The sequence below is a fragment of the Letharia columbiana genome (genome assembly GCF_014066305.1).
Source record: "Letharia columbiana isolate WasteWater2 chromosome Unknown Sc0000104_s0, whole genome shotgun sequence".
NCBI lineage: Eukaryota > Fungi > Ascomycota > Lecanoromycetes > Lecanorales > Parmeliaceae > Letharia > Letharia columbiana.
The window spans coordinates 13-15,372 of NW_023501146.1; the positions used below are offsets into that span (position 1 = coordinate 13).

Below are 15,360 nucleotides of genomic sequence, written 5' to 3' on the forward strand. Positions count from 1 at the left end.
CATGAAAAACAGCGAGATAATAAAGCTTGTGCATCATCTGGAGTATTCTCGCCTTCCAATCGATTTGATTCTTTACCTTACTCTCAATAGCTTTGGGATTCTAGGCCCTTAGTATTTCCCCGAACGAACATCAGCTGTAGGGGTTCAATTTTGCTCGAAGCGTAGATATGACAGTTCAGGCCTCATGAACAACAAAGCCGAGGGTCTAGCTTTTGGAGAGGTGGAGGCAAGATAAGAGCCTACTATGCCTTTCACGATGGCACTGAGAAAGTATACGGCAGGAGATAAGCAAGATATAAGGTACTGATCTCATCTGCCATGGCAAACGCTGGCATTTCTTTTTTTGTAGGGAGACTGGGCCCCGAAGAGCTGCTACGAAGCGACATGTCAGCACGGCGACTGGGACTCAAAATAACGTATTGAGTCCAGCTGTGAATACCCGGAGGAGTCTTGGACGCAAGCACACAGCCCGTTGGTGGACATGATTCCGTAAAGGAGGCTCGGAACTTCGTGTTGCTAATTTTGGAATTCAGAGACATGAGAGCGCCACAGCCAAATTCCTAAGAGGAGAACAAAGAAAGATACTCAGATATCGGCGGATTGAATAATCGTTCTGCAAGGGTCTTCACTCTGCGTTGACCTTCAGAAAAATTCACTTCTTCAATCTGCAGGAAGCATTTTGTCGTGTTTCTTGCGTGTCCTCAACTTTCACTGTGCGTGCTGTGGCGGATGTCGGATTTGATTGGTAAAGCCACACCTGCAGAAAACAATCCCGGTCAGCAACAAAGCCAAGCAGACCCCCCTGATCTCTGCTTTCGTACATTCTTCTACACCAACATCGTTCCAAAAAGTGACAGCGAAAGGCCTCTTGGAAGGTTCGATGATATATGCAAAGACGGCCATACACGCTACTCTCTCTGAGCACTGCATCCTCAAGCCCTGGCGGCTGTAAACAAGTATTGACATTCTACTTCACTCCATCCAAAAACGCTACGCAATCCTAGTTTTGCCCTCCAACGCTTCCATCATCCTTCTACCACAGCGGCCGCCCTCAATTCACTCCTGCTCTCGATCACAATACGCCTGAATGGCTTACCAAGCATCTCCGGGAGCTGGGGGCTATGAAGAGGACCACCGGTTGCACGACCTGCCCTCCGGCAGCGTTAGTATTGTGTCTCCAAGTTTTGCGACCCTTCGCTAACAATCGACACAGCAATATCATCTGCCTCCACACGAGGGTTCTGATGACGAAGATGAACGAGCCCTCTTAGCCCACGGCCAGGGGCCCTTCAATGGGCCATTCGATGAGCCTCACTCCGGGATCGCAACTCCCCTATCAGACCTGCTTCGAACTACACTCTGACGGAATCATATGTTGGGGATCACAAGTCACAAGCACCTCCTTACAACGGGTATCACGGAGATGGCTACAGCTCGACTCTCGATGACCCCACAGCGGCATTTGGCGTGCCTGGGCGAGCGCCGTCTCCATACGAGAGAAGTGACACCAGCTCCACGGAAGCATGGAGGCAGAGGCAAGCACCTGGAGCAAATGGGTTGAGGCGATACGCGACTCGTAAAGTGAAACTTGTTCAGGGCTCGGTCCTGAGTGTGGACTATCCAGTACCTAGTGCTATCCAGAACGCTATTCAGGCGAAGTACAGGAGTGATCTAGAGGGAGGCAGTGAAGAATTCACACATCTGAGATGTACGCTGAATGTGAGCCCAGGAATATGCTGTCGCTAATTATTTTCAGACACTGCTGCAACTTGCGATCCCAATGAATTCACGCTCAAGAATGGCTATAATCTTAGGCCGGCCATGTACAACCGCCACACCGAACTCCTCATTGCCATCACATACTACAATGAAGACAAAGTATTGACTGCGCGTACCCTTCATGGTGTCATGCAAAATGTCCGCGACATTGTCAACATCAAGAAGACAGAGTTCTGGAATAAGGGAGGCCCTGCTTGGCAAAAGATTGTCGTGTGTCTGGTCTTCGATGGGATCGATCCCTGCGACAAGGAGACTTTGGATGTCCTGGCAACAGTTGGCATCTACCAAGATGGTGTCATGAAGAAAGACGTCGACGGCAAAGAAACCACAGCTCATGTTTTCGAGTACACTACCCAACTTTCGGTCACGCCCAATCAGAAACTTATACAACCCCAGGACGACGGCCCCAGTACGCTTCCTCCAGTACAAATGATCTTTTGTCTCAAACAGAAGAATAGCAAGAAAATCAACTCTCATCGATGGCTATTCAACGCTTTTGGTAAGATATTGAACCCGGAAGTCTGCATTCTTCTAGACGCCGGGACAAAGCCAGGGCCAAAATCTCTCCTTGCGCTGTGGGAAGCTTTCTATAATGACAAAGATCTTGGTGGTGCTTGCGGAGAGATCCACGCTATGTTGGGTAAAGGATGGAGAAACCTTCTGAATCCGCTTGTGGCAGCCCAGAACTTTGAGTACAAGATCAGCAATATCCTGGACAAACCGCTGGAAAGCTCCTTTGGGTACGTCAGCGTTCTTCCGGGAGCGTTCTCTGCGTACCGATTCCGTGCTATCATGGGACGCCCTCTCGACCAGTATTTCCATGGTGACCACACCGCCGCAAAGATCAATGCGGGTAAAGGCATTGAGAATATGAACATCTTCAAGAAGAACATGTTCTTGGCCGAGGATCGGATTCTGTGTTTCGAACTTGTCGCCAAAGCCGGATCGAAGTGGCACTTGACCTACGTAAAGGCCTCAAAGGGCGAGACTGACGTTCCTGAAGGTGCTCCAGAGTTCATCGGGCAACGCCGAAGATGGCTCAACGGCTCCTTTGCAGCCAGTATCTACTCACTGATGCATTTCGGAAGGATGTATAAAAGCAGTCATAACATCGTGCGCATGTTCTTTTTTCATATTCAATTGCTATACAACATTTTTTCAGTGTTTCTCTCATGGTTCTCGATCGGTTAGTAATTTTAAGTTTCCAACCACGAGTTAGAGATCTAACACATTTTCTAGCTTCGTTCTGGCTCACGACCAGTGTCATCATGGATCTCGTCGGAAAGGCAGGCGCAGCGAACGGAAACAAAGCTTTCCCCTTTGGCAACACAGTTACACCGGTCGTTAATACAGTGCTGCAATATCTCTATCTCGGCTGTGTCCTTCTGCAGTTCATCCTAGCACTGGGAAATCGGCCCAAAGGGTAGGTAAATTTCAATTGCCCTTGCAACACTTCGCTGACAATACATATAGATCGAGATGGACATACATCATGTCTTTCCTGCTCTTCGGTATCATCCAGGTCTATATTGTGATACTGTCAATGTATTTGGTGGTCCGAGCTCTCTCTGGTAACAACGAAACGGAAATCGAGACACACAATGGTCTTGATGAGTTCTTCAAGACTTTCTTTTCCTCGTCGAGTTCAGGCATCATCCTTATTGCTTTGGCAGCTACCTTTGGTTTGTACTTTGTGGCTTCCTTCATGTACCTGGATCCGTGGCACATGATCACCTCATTCCCACAGTATCTTTGCCTCATGTCGTCCTACATCAACATCCTCAATGTCTACGCCTTCAGCAATTGGCATGACGTGTCGTGGGGAACCAAAGGTTCTGATAAGGCCGACGTTCTCCCATCAGCTCAAACCACAAAGACAGGAGACGGTAAAGCCGCCATTATCGAAGAGCCCGACAAACCTCAAGCGGATATCGATAGCCAATTCGAGATAACGGTCAAGCGTGCATTGGCCGAATTCCACCCACCAGAGATTATCGAGAAGAAGACCTTGGAGGATTCGTACAAGAGCTTCAGAACAAGATTGGTCACGGCATGGATCTTCTCGAACGCTTTACTTGCTGTTGGTATTACGAGTAACGATTTGACTTCTCTAGGGCTCGCGGTACGATGTCGCGTCCTTTTTTAATGCTTGAATGTTGCTGACGAGAGCTTACAGAACAGTTCAACAGTCAGGACGTCGAATTTCTTCCGAGCCCTGCTCTGGTCCACAGCTGCCCTCTCCGTGGTACGCTTCATCGGATGCTGCTGGTTCCTAGGCAAGTCGGGCTTGCTGTGCTGTTTCAACCGGAGGTAGATAGAACGTTGTTGATGACTATCGAAGCATTGGTACGCGTGCATATTGGATTACCAGCGGTGCCCTATTGTTGGCTGCATGAGGAATACGGCGTCTGTAAATTGACTTTGCGTGTAATGAAATCCAGACGTCGATATCTATCAAAAGCGATATGGCAATCACGCGAATAGCTGTGTCGACGCTTCAATTTTAGGAAATGCGTTAGGAAATATTTTCTCTTCTCGTAGGCATCTTTGAAGCTAGTAGTCAGATCGCGTGGCGGATGGCTTTTCGCAGCGTCCAAGACTTAGACAACACAATCTTCGATTACGATTAAATACACATTATAGCCTTTGATCTATAACCCACCTCCGACAACCTGAACAACTCGTCAACCCTGATACCGGCGTTTCGAGCCTTCCCTTTTTCAACCACGACTCGGACTGGACAGTACACACCTCTACAGTCGCAAGGATGCTCAAAATATGGTCTATGGTGAGTCTCTACATCTACAGACGGACGCTGCGGCCCAGCCTTGGGAAGGATATACCCTGTAGCACCGGCCTGACATATGACCGCAGAAACAACAGCAGCAGAAGGATGCGAATGCTGAGGGAGCGGGGCCAAAGAAGAAGAAGGTGACAGCAGCTCAACTACGAGTACAGAAAGGTACGGCTATGATTAGGCCCTTATGCTCGTTCTGTGGAACAACCTGGCTGATCCTCCCCCTACCCTCAGACCTTGCAGAACTCGAAGGCACCCTGGGCCGCACGATGAAAACCTCCTTTCCCAACCCCGACGATATCCTGAACTTCACCCTGACCATCGAGCCGGACGAAGGAATGTACAAAGGCGGCAGCTTCCACTTCAACTTCGCCATCAACCAGAACTTCCCTCACGACCCGCCGAAGGTGAAATGCACGCAGAAGATTTATCATCCAAATATTGATCTGGAGGGCAACGTGTGCTTGAATATCCTGAGGGAGGACTGGAAGCCTGTGTTGAACTTGAATGCTGTTATTGTTGGGTTGCAGGTACGTCTACGTCTGGGGTGGGACAGGTTACAAGGGAATCTGCGAGCACAGAGTACGGTAAGGGATAAAATATTGGACCATGGCTAACAGCTGTGGCCTGCAGTTCCTCTTCCTCGAACCCAACGCTTCGGATCCCTTGAACAAAGAGGCAGCGGAGGACCTGCGGTCGAATCGGGAAGGCTTCAAGAGGAACGTGCGGACATCAATGAGCGGAGGGGCAGTCAAGCACGAAAACTACGAGAGGGTCATTGGCAAGTAGATACGTCTGGGATAGTATTATGACTTGGCGTTAGCGATACCTATGATGGGCGTTTGAGCGGCATATGCATCGATGAGGCTGCAGCGATAGACGTGGATGCTGGTATGGTAATAATTGCTCAGCAGGGTTCTCATTTATGTAGATATAATACCTGCAATGTCTTACATGACGGCCCCCGCTCCTGAAAGTGCAATATTTGGTATCAACCTCAGAGCAAACAATTTGATTAGGGCTCAAGGGCTCCAGGTGTCTCCTAGGCGGAATCGTTCCGTTGGCAAGCTCCGAAGCTTTGCACATTTTTTTGACAACTGCTTGCTGCAATTAATAACGCGCCAGCATCGGGGTAGAGAGGTACTGAAATTCTGAATCCCATGTCCAAACCTCTCGTGGGCAAGCAGCTCCTCCAACGCCCACCATGTCTCGCATCCCTGAGCCAATCCACAATCACGTGCCTGCGTGGAAAAAGCTCGGTCTGAAGCTCAAGTTTGCCAAAGAGGAGCCTGAAAACACCCAACCTAGCCAAAACGGCACTGTTGACTGCAGGAAGCGCAAGGCACCTGCGGGAGAAGAAGCTGTGGTAGAGAACGCGCCTTTGGAAAGGCCTGCCAAAAAGCTCAAAGAGTCAAAATGGAGAGCAGAAGAGGCTGGAGAAGCGGTCAACGGCAATGGGACGTCTCACGGGGCTCAAGATGAGGATAAGCTTAGGAAGAAGATCAAGAAGTCAAGACCTAGCACCGAGAACTCAGCAGAAACCGTCAATGGCAATTACAAATCTTCCAATGAGCCTACCAACGCGGAAAGACCCTCGAAGAAAACCAAGAAAGCGAAAGCGAAATTGGACGTATCTGCCTTATCAATCAATGGCAAACTTGGTGGTACTCACGAGCAGGAACTCTCGCCTCCACCTGCATTGAAGACTACTCCTGCCTCAAAAGGGAAATCCGTCTCATTCACCCCAGACACTAAGACTAAAGACGGTGACAGTGTCAAAGGCCTCTACAAAGCCTGGATTGCAAAGCAGATAGCTACCGATCCTTCATTCGACCCTTCGACTGTCAGTCCAGCGCTCAGGTCAATCGTACCTTCAATTGTCCCTACACCAGAGTCGGCTTCACCTTTCGTATCCACTTCAACCTCAAATTCAGAATCAATCTCCAAAGACAAAAAGAAACCCACAAAGAAACCCAAACCCAGACTTCCCAAGACCTCATCAGGCCCTGGTCCCTCACGTTTCGATCCCGTACTCACCTACCTCACCACCCACCACACATCCCCTCAAACCTGGAAGTTTTCCAAACTTCACCAAAATCAAATCCTCAAACACCTCTTCTCCCTCACACATATCCCTTCATATTACGACTCCGCCCTCCTCCCCTACATCGGCGGCCTCAAAGGCACCACAGCGCGCTCACGAATCCGAAAAGAAGCGCTCGCAATCTGTGGAGAGGACGAGAAGTGGCTAGCATCTGAGCCTTCGGAAACCGAAAGGATGGATAACGAGACGGTTGCGCAATGCAACGCGCGCCGTCGTCGTGATTATGAAGCCGCGGTTGCTAGAATCAAACAGACATTGAAAGAAAAAGAAGAAGAGCGCGAAGAGCGCGACTGGGAACTCTTAGGCGACAAAGAAGACTGGGAGGAGCGAATCCGCAAGAGAAGGAGGGCGGAGATCGTTTTGTGGAATGTCGGAAGGGAGGAAGAAGCTGCAGAGAATGAAAGTGTTGCAGTAACGCAGCAGAATACTTCTGGAGGCAACGGTGGACGTCAAACAAACTCTGGATTTGAGCAACTCGCGAAGGCCGCACGGGATCCCGGACCTGCACCAAGAGTGGGAAGAGGAGTCGGAATGGGGATGGGTGGGGTCGAAGTGATTGATTCAGGAGGCATCGCGCGGGCTAGCCGGGGGAAGAAGGTGGTTTTTGGCGAGGATGGGGCTGCGCAGGCTGCTGGGACGGACAGGGTGAATGAATTTGGCGGTGCAAATGGTGTCGGACGGGCTGATGGAGCCGGCGGAGTCCATGGGGTTCAGACGCCCGATTGCGGCAATGGTGCCCATGGCATGAAGCCAAAAAGAAAGCGCAAGCACAAGAGGAGGACGGGGGTGCCGGATGATGACGAAAGCAGCAGCGAGAGCAGCAGCAGCAGCAGTGAGGGCAGTGACGAGGAAGAGAAGGAGCAGAAGACGGAGTCGTTGTTGAAGAAGAAGAAGACTGGCGCTGAGGAGTCCAGGGACGTTGAAGCGTCAAGTTCAGGATCCGGCTCTGGCACGAGCTCGAGCGGAGACTCGGATTCGGACTGAAACGGGTCCGGGTGTGCGTCGTGACCGGTGGAAGAGCAAGGGCCGCACAGCTCGGTGCATACATTTGGGAAAAGATCGTGTGACAAGAAGTGGTCCCATATCAGATTTACACACCCGTCCATGAGGCATGACATGGCACTGCCGAATGCAGACCCTAAGCTTCCAGAGCCACGGGTAACGCTGACGATTGCGTCCAGGCATAATACCCCCCCGGCCTCGACTACTTCGCAGGCACCCTCGTCCCCTTCTCCGCCCCCTTCGCCGCCGCACCGAAAGATCCTCCACCCTCTTTGCCCTTGCCCTTCTCCTCCGCATTCTCCCGCCTCCCCGCCTCCCCCTGCCCCGGCGTCTTCTTCTCCCCCCTGTGCCCCTCCCTCCTCCTCTTCCGCGGCGTGTAAACGTCGTTGAAATTCATCACCACGGCCAAGAACTTCATGTCCACGTCCGGCTGCACCAGCAGATCCCCCAGCAGGTTGCTGACCCTCGTCTTGAAATCCGCACTCAGATCCTGCAAGCGCTTGCGAAGGGCAGGCAGCATGGCGTCGTCTCCGCCGCTTCCTGTGAGGCCGAGGGCGGCGACGGGGAAGGGGGAGTCGGCACGGTCCGCTTGCTGTGCTGCTCTGTTGGCTGTGATGGGCGAGGCGAGCTCCTCGTCGTCTTTTTCGGTCAGGCCCCATTTGCCCTGCGCGGTCCGCGTTTCGATCTTCGCGGCCAGTTCCTGCCGGCGGGTGAATTCGGCGACGGAGAAGGAGTAGAGGCCATCTACTGCGTCTTTATACGCCAGCATGATTTTCAGTAGTTCGTGTAATTGGGCCGTGAAGACGTCTTCGCGGTGGCCGGTGACGCTGTTGTGACGGACTGAGCCGAGGAGACCTTTGTGCGTGATGGCTTTCAAGTATCTAGTATGTGCTTCTATTAGATCGTCGAGTGTGCAATCTTGTTTGTGGATTGCTGCGTGCAATTGGTCCCAAGATGCTTCGATGACTTCAAAGAGGATGTAGTACTGCAGCTGATTAACGAAATGGATCATCTCTGCTATACAACATCTTGCTGTTTTCCAATCTCTGCTCATCTTCGCATCAACGACTGCCAGGACGCCACGAGCGCCCGTCATGCAGCGTCGCCAAGTGCTGCCAAGTGCGAATTCGACTCGTTTGACGCGCCAAAGGAGATTGAATATTTTGAGATACTGCCGGTTCGCCCAGGGAGTTATGATAACGTCTACTGGGGCGTCGACTTTGTATTCGAGAGTAAAGACGTCCCAGCCTGTGTCTCCCTTTTCCATTTCTGTAAGGCGGGCGTCGAGGCGGCGGAGGATGTCCGGGGAGTCGAATTGGGCGTTGGAGCCCCGGATCGCGTGTTCTAGTTGAGCTGTGAGGGTGTGGCGGTATTGAGAGCCGGCTGGCCTGTCAAGGTTTGTTGAAAGGGACTCCATGAGGAGAGCGATGAAATCGCCTTGGCCGAGAAGGAGGTATCGCTTCAAGGCGTTCAGATGTTCAAAAAGTCGGAATTTGTTGTCCATGAGGTATATCAGCCGGGCCATGGTGGCTTTGTATGCTTTATCGATCGATGTTTCCAATGTAGCGGTATCGCCGTACCGCAGCTCTCTTGAGGCTTCTTTGCAGTATGCTTCTACCCAAGCAGAGTCGCCGCAGCCGTAGCGGATGAAGTTCAAGCTCTTTCCTATGAGGAAGACCTTCTTCGCAAAATCCTCCGTGACAATACTGGGTATCATCGTCTCATCCAACTTGTACTTCTCTTCCCACACACTAGTCGCAGGAGCTCTTCGAGGGTCCTCCCCCTGTTCATGAGCATCCTGCTCGGTAACAAAGAATTCGTGATAAGGATCAGAAAGCTCTCCGTCATATATCCATTGTCGTAGCATGTCGTAGAAAGGTCGTGTCACATGAGAAAGCATCCGCTCTGCAAAAGCGCCCACAAAAGGATCGCCGTGATGCGTAGAGAAGGAATGAATCATCGAGATCAGTTGGCCTCCCTTCCTGCTCTTGGCCTCTTCGACCATAAGACTCATCAATCGTAAACCCATCGTAGCTTCTCTCGTCCAAACAACACATCTCTTCAGCGTAACACCAGCTTTCCCAACTCGGCCTTGCTGCTCATTATTGTCCAGAGATATTATCGCTCGCCGTATTTCGCCCTCCAATGTCGAGATCAAGCCGAGATAAGAACGTAGTTCTTTGCCAATTGCAGACCGCAAGCTCTGGCCTATCAGCCCTTCGTCTCGTGAATCTACGAAGTCTGAGAGACTTCGGTATAGTAACGACGGTTCGGCCAAAGTATGTAGAAGGGATATGATTGGTATCGGTAGATTTCGTGGGAGATCGAGAGTGGTCAAAGACGTAAAGGGCAGATTGGTAGACGATAAGCCTTGGAGGGTGTAAGGGAGGTCGCGCAGTAGAGCAGACTCGGATGGGCCCATCGAGTGGCTTTTTTCTATCTCGGGACCGCTTTCTTCAACCTTCTCAGTCTTCCGGCTCGGCCTCTGGTAGCCCCTCCGCTCAGCAGGTCCCGCATTATTCGACCTGCTTGTTGACCCGCTCTCACGCAATGGTGGCGGCAGCCTCGGAAGCCCAGCCGTCGCAAACGCATCCTCGTACACCTGCTGATCCTGACCATCATCATGCCTTCCCATCCCCGTGTCCCGACTTTTGGGACGCAGGTCGTCCAAAGTGGGCCCTCCACCATCTGGATCTGAATCTGCCAATTGATGTAAAAGGTATAGTATTGACCATTTCTGCGACAACACCGGCTGTGTGAGGAGCCGAGCATAGAGATTCGAAAACTGAACTTCTTTGTCCGGAGAGTTGTTGTCGCGGCGTACTTCAAAATGGGTCAGCCTGCTTGTGTCAAGGCGGGGCACTGGAGGGGAAGAGCTTACACTTCTTCCTGATCAGCTCAGCGGCATGATTGACGTCTGAGACTACCGCAGGGCTGCCCTGGCTACAAAGGAAAAGTCAGTCAATATTTGTGCGGTCATTCGCGGGTAACGCACTTGTCAATGATATTCCTAGCCAGCTCCAAGGCATCGTCGTGTCTTTCGTCTGCCGCAGCTTCATCTTCGTCCGGTAGGGTGGGGACTAATATATCCACGAGAGACGACAACGCGTCATCAAGGCGCTGGGCTTTCTCATCACCCATATGCGCATTCTCTGAAATCAATCTTCACGTAGTGTTCGGCGCGCAAAGGTCTGAAGTAAAGAACGTGATTGTAAATACTCGCTAGATGCTCGACCGAAGATCTCCCGGCTGCTATGCAGAGTCGCAGCAATTCCGGCGGCGCGAGTCCCAAAAATATCGAGACTTGCGATGACGGGAGCAGATTTCCTTTGGCTCAAGACCCTGTCTGAGCTAAAGCCATGTAACGACAGCAGATACTCTCGGCTTGGTACCCAAAAATTGGGTCAAGCCTTGAGACGGTCACTACTTATAACAGCTTGCCTGTCACGCGGAGTTGATGTCGCGCTGATTGTGGCATCGGGCAATGGTTTCGAGGCAGGAAACGGTGGAGATGAAGTCGAAGTCTCATGCTTCTTTGGATTAGATATTACGAACCATAATACTCTATAACTCTATGTTCATCGATAGCTGACATGTTGCTTTCGTCACCAACGAGGAAGCCCACAACGCCAACAGCAACGGGATATCCATGAGCGAGCGTGTCCGAAAAAAAAGCACCAAGATGCTTGCAAAACGATGTGGATAAAAATTCATGCACGCCCGAACGCCAGACCTGTGTTCCCTTTTCCATTCTACCATTTGAAGCGCATCAAACCAGGGTTGAGCACGATCGGCAAGACGAAATGGGCAAAGATGACAGTCGAGAGCGGCCAGATTGGGGTGAAGATCCTGATCCGCCATAGAGCTGGTGCCCCAAGGGAGAGGTAAGCCATGCCAGCAGCGACAACGATGCAGAACAGCCACATCCTCCAGAACCTCCTGAACACTTTCTTGATCTCCTCACCGAAAGGGATGTCTTCGATTTCTTTGGCGGTAGCGCCCCATTCGATGTTGATCCCGAACAGATGGCAAAGAATGGCTTGGCTGACGTGGAGAGAGATACCGCCGAGAAAGATCGTCAGCAGGAAGACCCATTTGAAATTGTTGATCAGAGCGGGCAAGAGATCTTGCTCGTTGTTTCTGACTCGTAGAACTGCCAAAGCGAGGTTGCCAACACCATTGAAGACAACAATGATGGAAACGTAGATCTTGAAGGAATCGATGTAGTAGTGGTCCAGGTGGCCGTTGTACCATCCAATGAGGATGTAATTGGCGAGCGTCAGGATCCAGGCTGATCCAATGGCGTAGTAGGTACCGATGTAGGCCATGATGGTGATTTTGGAAGGCAATGCCATGGGCGAACGCATGAAGTTTTTGAACAGAGGCGTGAAGGGACCTTTGGTGAACCATTGCTTGAAGGGGTGGAAGATCAACTCGCTGCATCCGTAGGCGTACTTCTCCCATCGAGCCAGTTCATCGTAAACGGTCAGTGAGACACCTTCTTTGAAGCCATCCATGGTGTAAGAAGCGAAGCGAACAATGTATCCTGCAATTTGTAACCGGAGAGCCATGTCGAAATCTTCGGAAACAGTGTTCTCAGACCAGTACATCTCCTGACCGTCTTTCTCGTACGAGATCTCCTGGAGAGCTGCCCAGCGCAAAACGGCGTTGTGCCCAACGAAGGGTGCAACATCACCGTTGGCTACAGCATACTTGATAGCGGTATAGATAAGATTGGTGAAGAAGGTGATACCGTTTTCGAAGAAGCTGTCTGAGACATTGGTGACACCGGAGGAGAATTGGATGATGGCCACTTCAGGCGATTGTTCCATTTCGCTTACGGCGTCGAGGAAACAGTCGTTAGGGACACGAGTGTCAGAATCGATGATCAAAATGTATTCTCCAATACGGAGATTGCCTCCGGCCTGGGTCCTTCCTTCGTCCTCGTAGATGACCTCATCTAGACATCTTTGATATTCCCTGTTCTCGTCTTCTTGGGTCCACTCCGCATGTCGGTTGACCAGGGCAAGCTTGTCTTCAATGCGAACACTGACAGCCATTGAATAGTTCATGTTGGAAGCCTTCTTGAATTTTCCAGCACGAACGTAGTACTGTTGGCCCGGCTCCAACTCGGGAGCCTTTTCGGTTTTGCCGAATAACTTGCCTCCTGCCTTGGGGGGTGTCCTTTGTTTTGGGCGCGAGCACCAGCCGATCCTTTGCTCGTCGTAGTAGATCCTGCGCTGTTCTGCCTCATCTTGGGAGATGACCTGCATTCCGTCTTCGTTAACAAAAATGTTGGCAGTGCCTCCCTGCATCTCATAAGTTCGAATAGCGGCCATAACAGACTCCATGGTTGGAATGATGGTCTCTTCGAGACTTTCCTTGTACACAGGGCATTGGATCGTCATGTGGGGAAGAACGTTGCGTGAGATCGGTCTTGGTTTGATGCCAGAGTAGAACTTCGAGTTCTGCCTCATCTGTTGAGTGGGACCAATCATCTGAGCGACCATACCTGCGATGGATTGCATAAAGAACTGTCCGAAACTTTGTCAGCAAAGAAAAAGATGAGGGTTACTTGAAAACGGCGGCTTACCAAGGCGAGCCACATCTGAAACGGGACTGCGATGACGAAGGCAAGGCGAATGTAACTGTGATCAATGCCAATCTCGATCGCGATCTGGCGAAATCCAGAACCGATGGCGGCGACGATCAGGAGAAGGGTCATGCCAGTCAAGACAGCTTGTATCAGAACAATCTTGCGACGAGGCTCTTGAAAATTGTCTTCGGGGTCCACGTCGCCGGAATAAGCATCCTCGGAGCCATCCATGGGCATTTCCTTGACCATGACGCTATCCTTCTCTTTCTCATTATAAGTGCCGAAGCCTTGGGAGAAGACTTCGACCATCTGCTTCAGATACTTGTCCGCGCGTTGTTCGGTGGCATCGACACTGTCGCCCCAAACGACCAACATGTCCTGGTTTTTACAGAAAGCAGCACCCTGACTTCGCTGGCACCTAGGAATGTACTCCACGTCTGGTACTATCTGTAGACGTAGGTTGTCCTGGATGGGGATGTAAAGGAGGTCCGGCTGGTTCAGCAGAACGGTAACGACACGGTCTTTGATACTAATCATCACCTAAAGCAGTTGTTAGCTTGTTTGGAAAGTCTGTGGTCCGTGCTCGGGTGTGAACTAACCCTTGAGTTGAGCTCCGCCGCGGCTTCGAAGAATGGGTCGTTGTTCTGTCTCAGCGACTCTGGATGTGTTATGAACTCTCCAGGCTTTACTTTGTACACACACCCCTCTCCAGGTGGAGGGTGAGGCAAGCACCACATGTACCTCTGTTGAATCTGTGTCATACGCATCAGGTTGACTGTAGCGCTCATCAGACCCATGTCGCTGAAACTCGTGGCACCGCTTGCTCGACCGTAACCACCGGTAGGTGGACGGCTGGTATGAGGAGTTGTCGCGTAGGATCTGGGCGCCGGGGTGGAAGTGGCTGTCGGCAAGACATCGTTGCCTTTGGAAGGAGCCTCCTTCCCAGGCTTGATGTAGTTCTTGACGGACTTGAACATGATGTCGTTTTATCAGGAGTGAGCTATTGATTGAATTAATACTCAGGAATGAAAAGAGTCGTAGAAAGAAGGGGGAGCGAGTGTGGGGGTAACTGTATCAAGGCCTGCTCAAACGAGTGGGAGCAAGTCTTGAAAAATTGGAAATCCTCGAGAGGAGAAAACTGTGATGGAGGGGACAGGACAGGTTTATGAAGAGGAGCGAGCAAGGGAAATAAGAAATCAGACGAAGAATTTCCGTAACGATAAGCTGGACAGCCTGGCACCAGGCACGACCCGGTCTCGCCGGAGGTGGTGCTGGTGCCCAGGCCTCCAGCACATTTGAGCACCATCCCAATCCGGACTCGAGGACATGAATGGTTTCAAGCTAACTCCTAAAGCGGCTCTTGTGTATAGAAGATCCCCAATGAAAGCAGGGCCTAGTTAGGGTATATTTTCAGATGCACGTGAATTCAGCATCAAGGCGCGCTTAGAAGATAGGCTAATAACTCCGAACCCGATGAGATGCAGAATCGACTCGTCCAGAACCAGGATGGCTGCATGAATACGAGCAGTGCAAGCCACATGTAGTGCATGAAGATAGACAGACGATAACCTGTCTCCTAATGGCTGTGAATCTTCCACTTCTGGAAGGCTCACTCTCGCAGAAATGCTGAGGCTTTCTCGACCAGATGATTTCGAAATGAGCTTCCGAATTAATTGTCACGACTGCTGTGGTATGCCCGGGCATGCGTCGGTTAGAGAAACTATCCTATCGATATCAAGTCTGCCCAGTGCCCACGCTGTAGCCAAGCTGGTTACCCGCGGGTGGCGTATCTCAGGGTAAGGCAAGGGGCTGCAGGATCTGGGCGTTGGTGAAGCTGGATACCGGTAATCGTTGTTCAGTAGTCGCAAAACACGTCCATTCTCTGGACTAAGCATGCACCTCTTCTTTTGCTAGCTTTTCCAGCATTCGGGACCCACTTTAATGCACTTGGCAGCTGTCGGAAGTTGCATTTCGTCTATACATAATAGGAGAAGCTTGTCGGATGTAGAGACTCAAGGGGACCAAAGGGATGTCGTTGGCAGTACTAGCGTCAAACTTGCCAGATCCATAACGGGCATGCAG

The 15,360-nt window shown here is 51.2% G+C and overlaps 6 protein-coding genes across 6 annotated transcripts; 4 read left to right on the forward strand and 2 right to left on the reverse strand.

Annotated features, from left to right (window-relative positions):
- Positions 1-1,087: 1,087 nt before the first annotated feature.
- Positions 1,088-1,363, forward strand: HO173_012879 (uncharacterized protein; the record flags this gene model as incomplete). The annotated part of the gene is made up of 2 exons (XM_037314710.1): positions 1,088-1,162; positions 1,214-1,363. 2 exons carry the CDS (start codon positions 1,088-1,090, stop codon positions 1,361-1,363), a joined length of 225 nt encoding a protein of 74 aa, XP_037158388.1.
- A 458-nt stretch (positions 1,364-1,821) lies between these two features.
- On the forward strand, positions 1,822-4,093 carry HO173_012880 (uncharacterized protein; the record flags this gene model as incomplete). Its single annotated transcript, XM_037314711.1, has 4 exons — positions 1,822-2,965; positions 3,019-3,202; positions 3,253-3,901; positions 3,956-4,093. 4 exons carry the CDS (start codon positions 1,822-1,824, stop codon positions 4,091-4,093), a joined length of 2,115 nt encoding a protein of 704 aa, XP_037158389.1.
- Positions 4,094-4,546: 453 nt separating this feature from the next.
- On the forward strand, positions 4,547-5,365 carry HO173_012881 (uncharacterized protein; the record flags this gene model as incomplete). Its single annotated transcript, XM_037314712.1, has 4 exons — positions 4,547-4,567; positions 4,654-4,741; positions 4,811-5,106; positions 5,210-5,365. 4 exons carry the CDS (start codon positions 4,547-4,549, stop codon positions 5,363-5,365), a joined length of 561 nt encoding a protein of 186 aa, XP_037158390.1.
- Positions 5,366-5,780: 415 nt separating this feature from the next.
- Positions 5,781-7,664, forward strand: HO173_012882 (uncharacterized protein; the record flags this gene model as incomplete). Its single annotated transcript, XM_037314713.1, has 1 exon — positions 5,781-7,664. One exon carries the CDS (start codon positions 5,781-5,783, stop codon positions 7,662-7,664), a length of 1,884 nt encoding a protein of 627 aa, XP_037158391.1.
- A 220-nt stretch (positions 7,665-7,884) lies between these two features.
- HO173_012883 (uncharacterized protein) lies at positions 7,885-10,823 on the reverse strand (the record flags this gene model as incomplete). Its single annotated transcript, XM_037314714.1, has 3 exons — positions 7,885-10,505; positions 10,564-10,625; positions 10,678-10,823. 3 exons carry the CDS (start codon positions 10,821-10,823, stop codon positions 7,885-7,887), a joined length of 2,829 nt encoding a protein of 942 aa, XP_037158392.1.
- A 611-nt stretch (positions 10,824-11,434) lies between these two features.
- HO173_012884 (uncharacterized protein) lies at positions 11,435-14,255 on the reverse strand (the record flags this gene model as incomplete). Its single annotated transcript, XM_037314715.1, has 3 exons — positions 11,435-13,216; positions 13,276-13,818; positions 13,878-14,255. The coding sequence occupies 3 exons, from the start codon at positions 14,253-14,255 to the stop codon at positions 11,435-11,437; spliced, it is 2,703 nt and encodes a 900-aa protein (XP_037158393.1).
- Between the last annotated feature and the right edge of the window lie 1,105 nt (positions 14,256-15,360).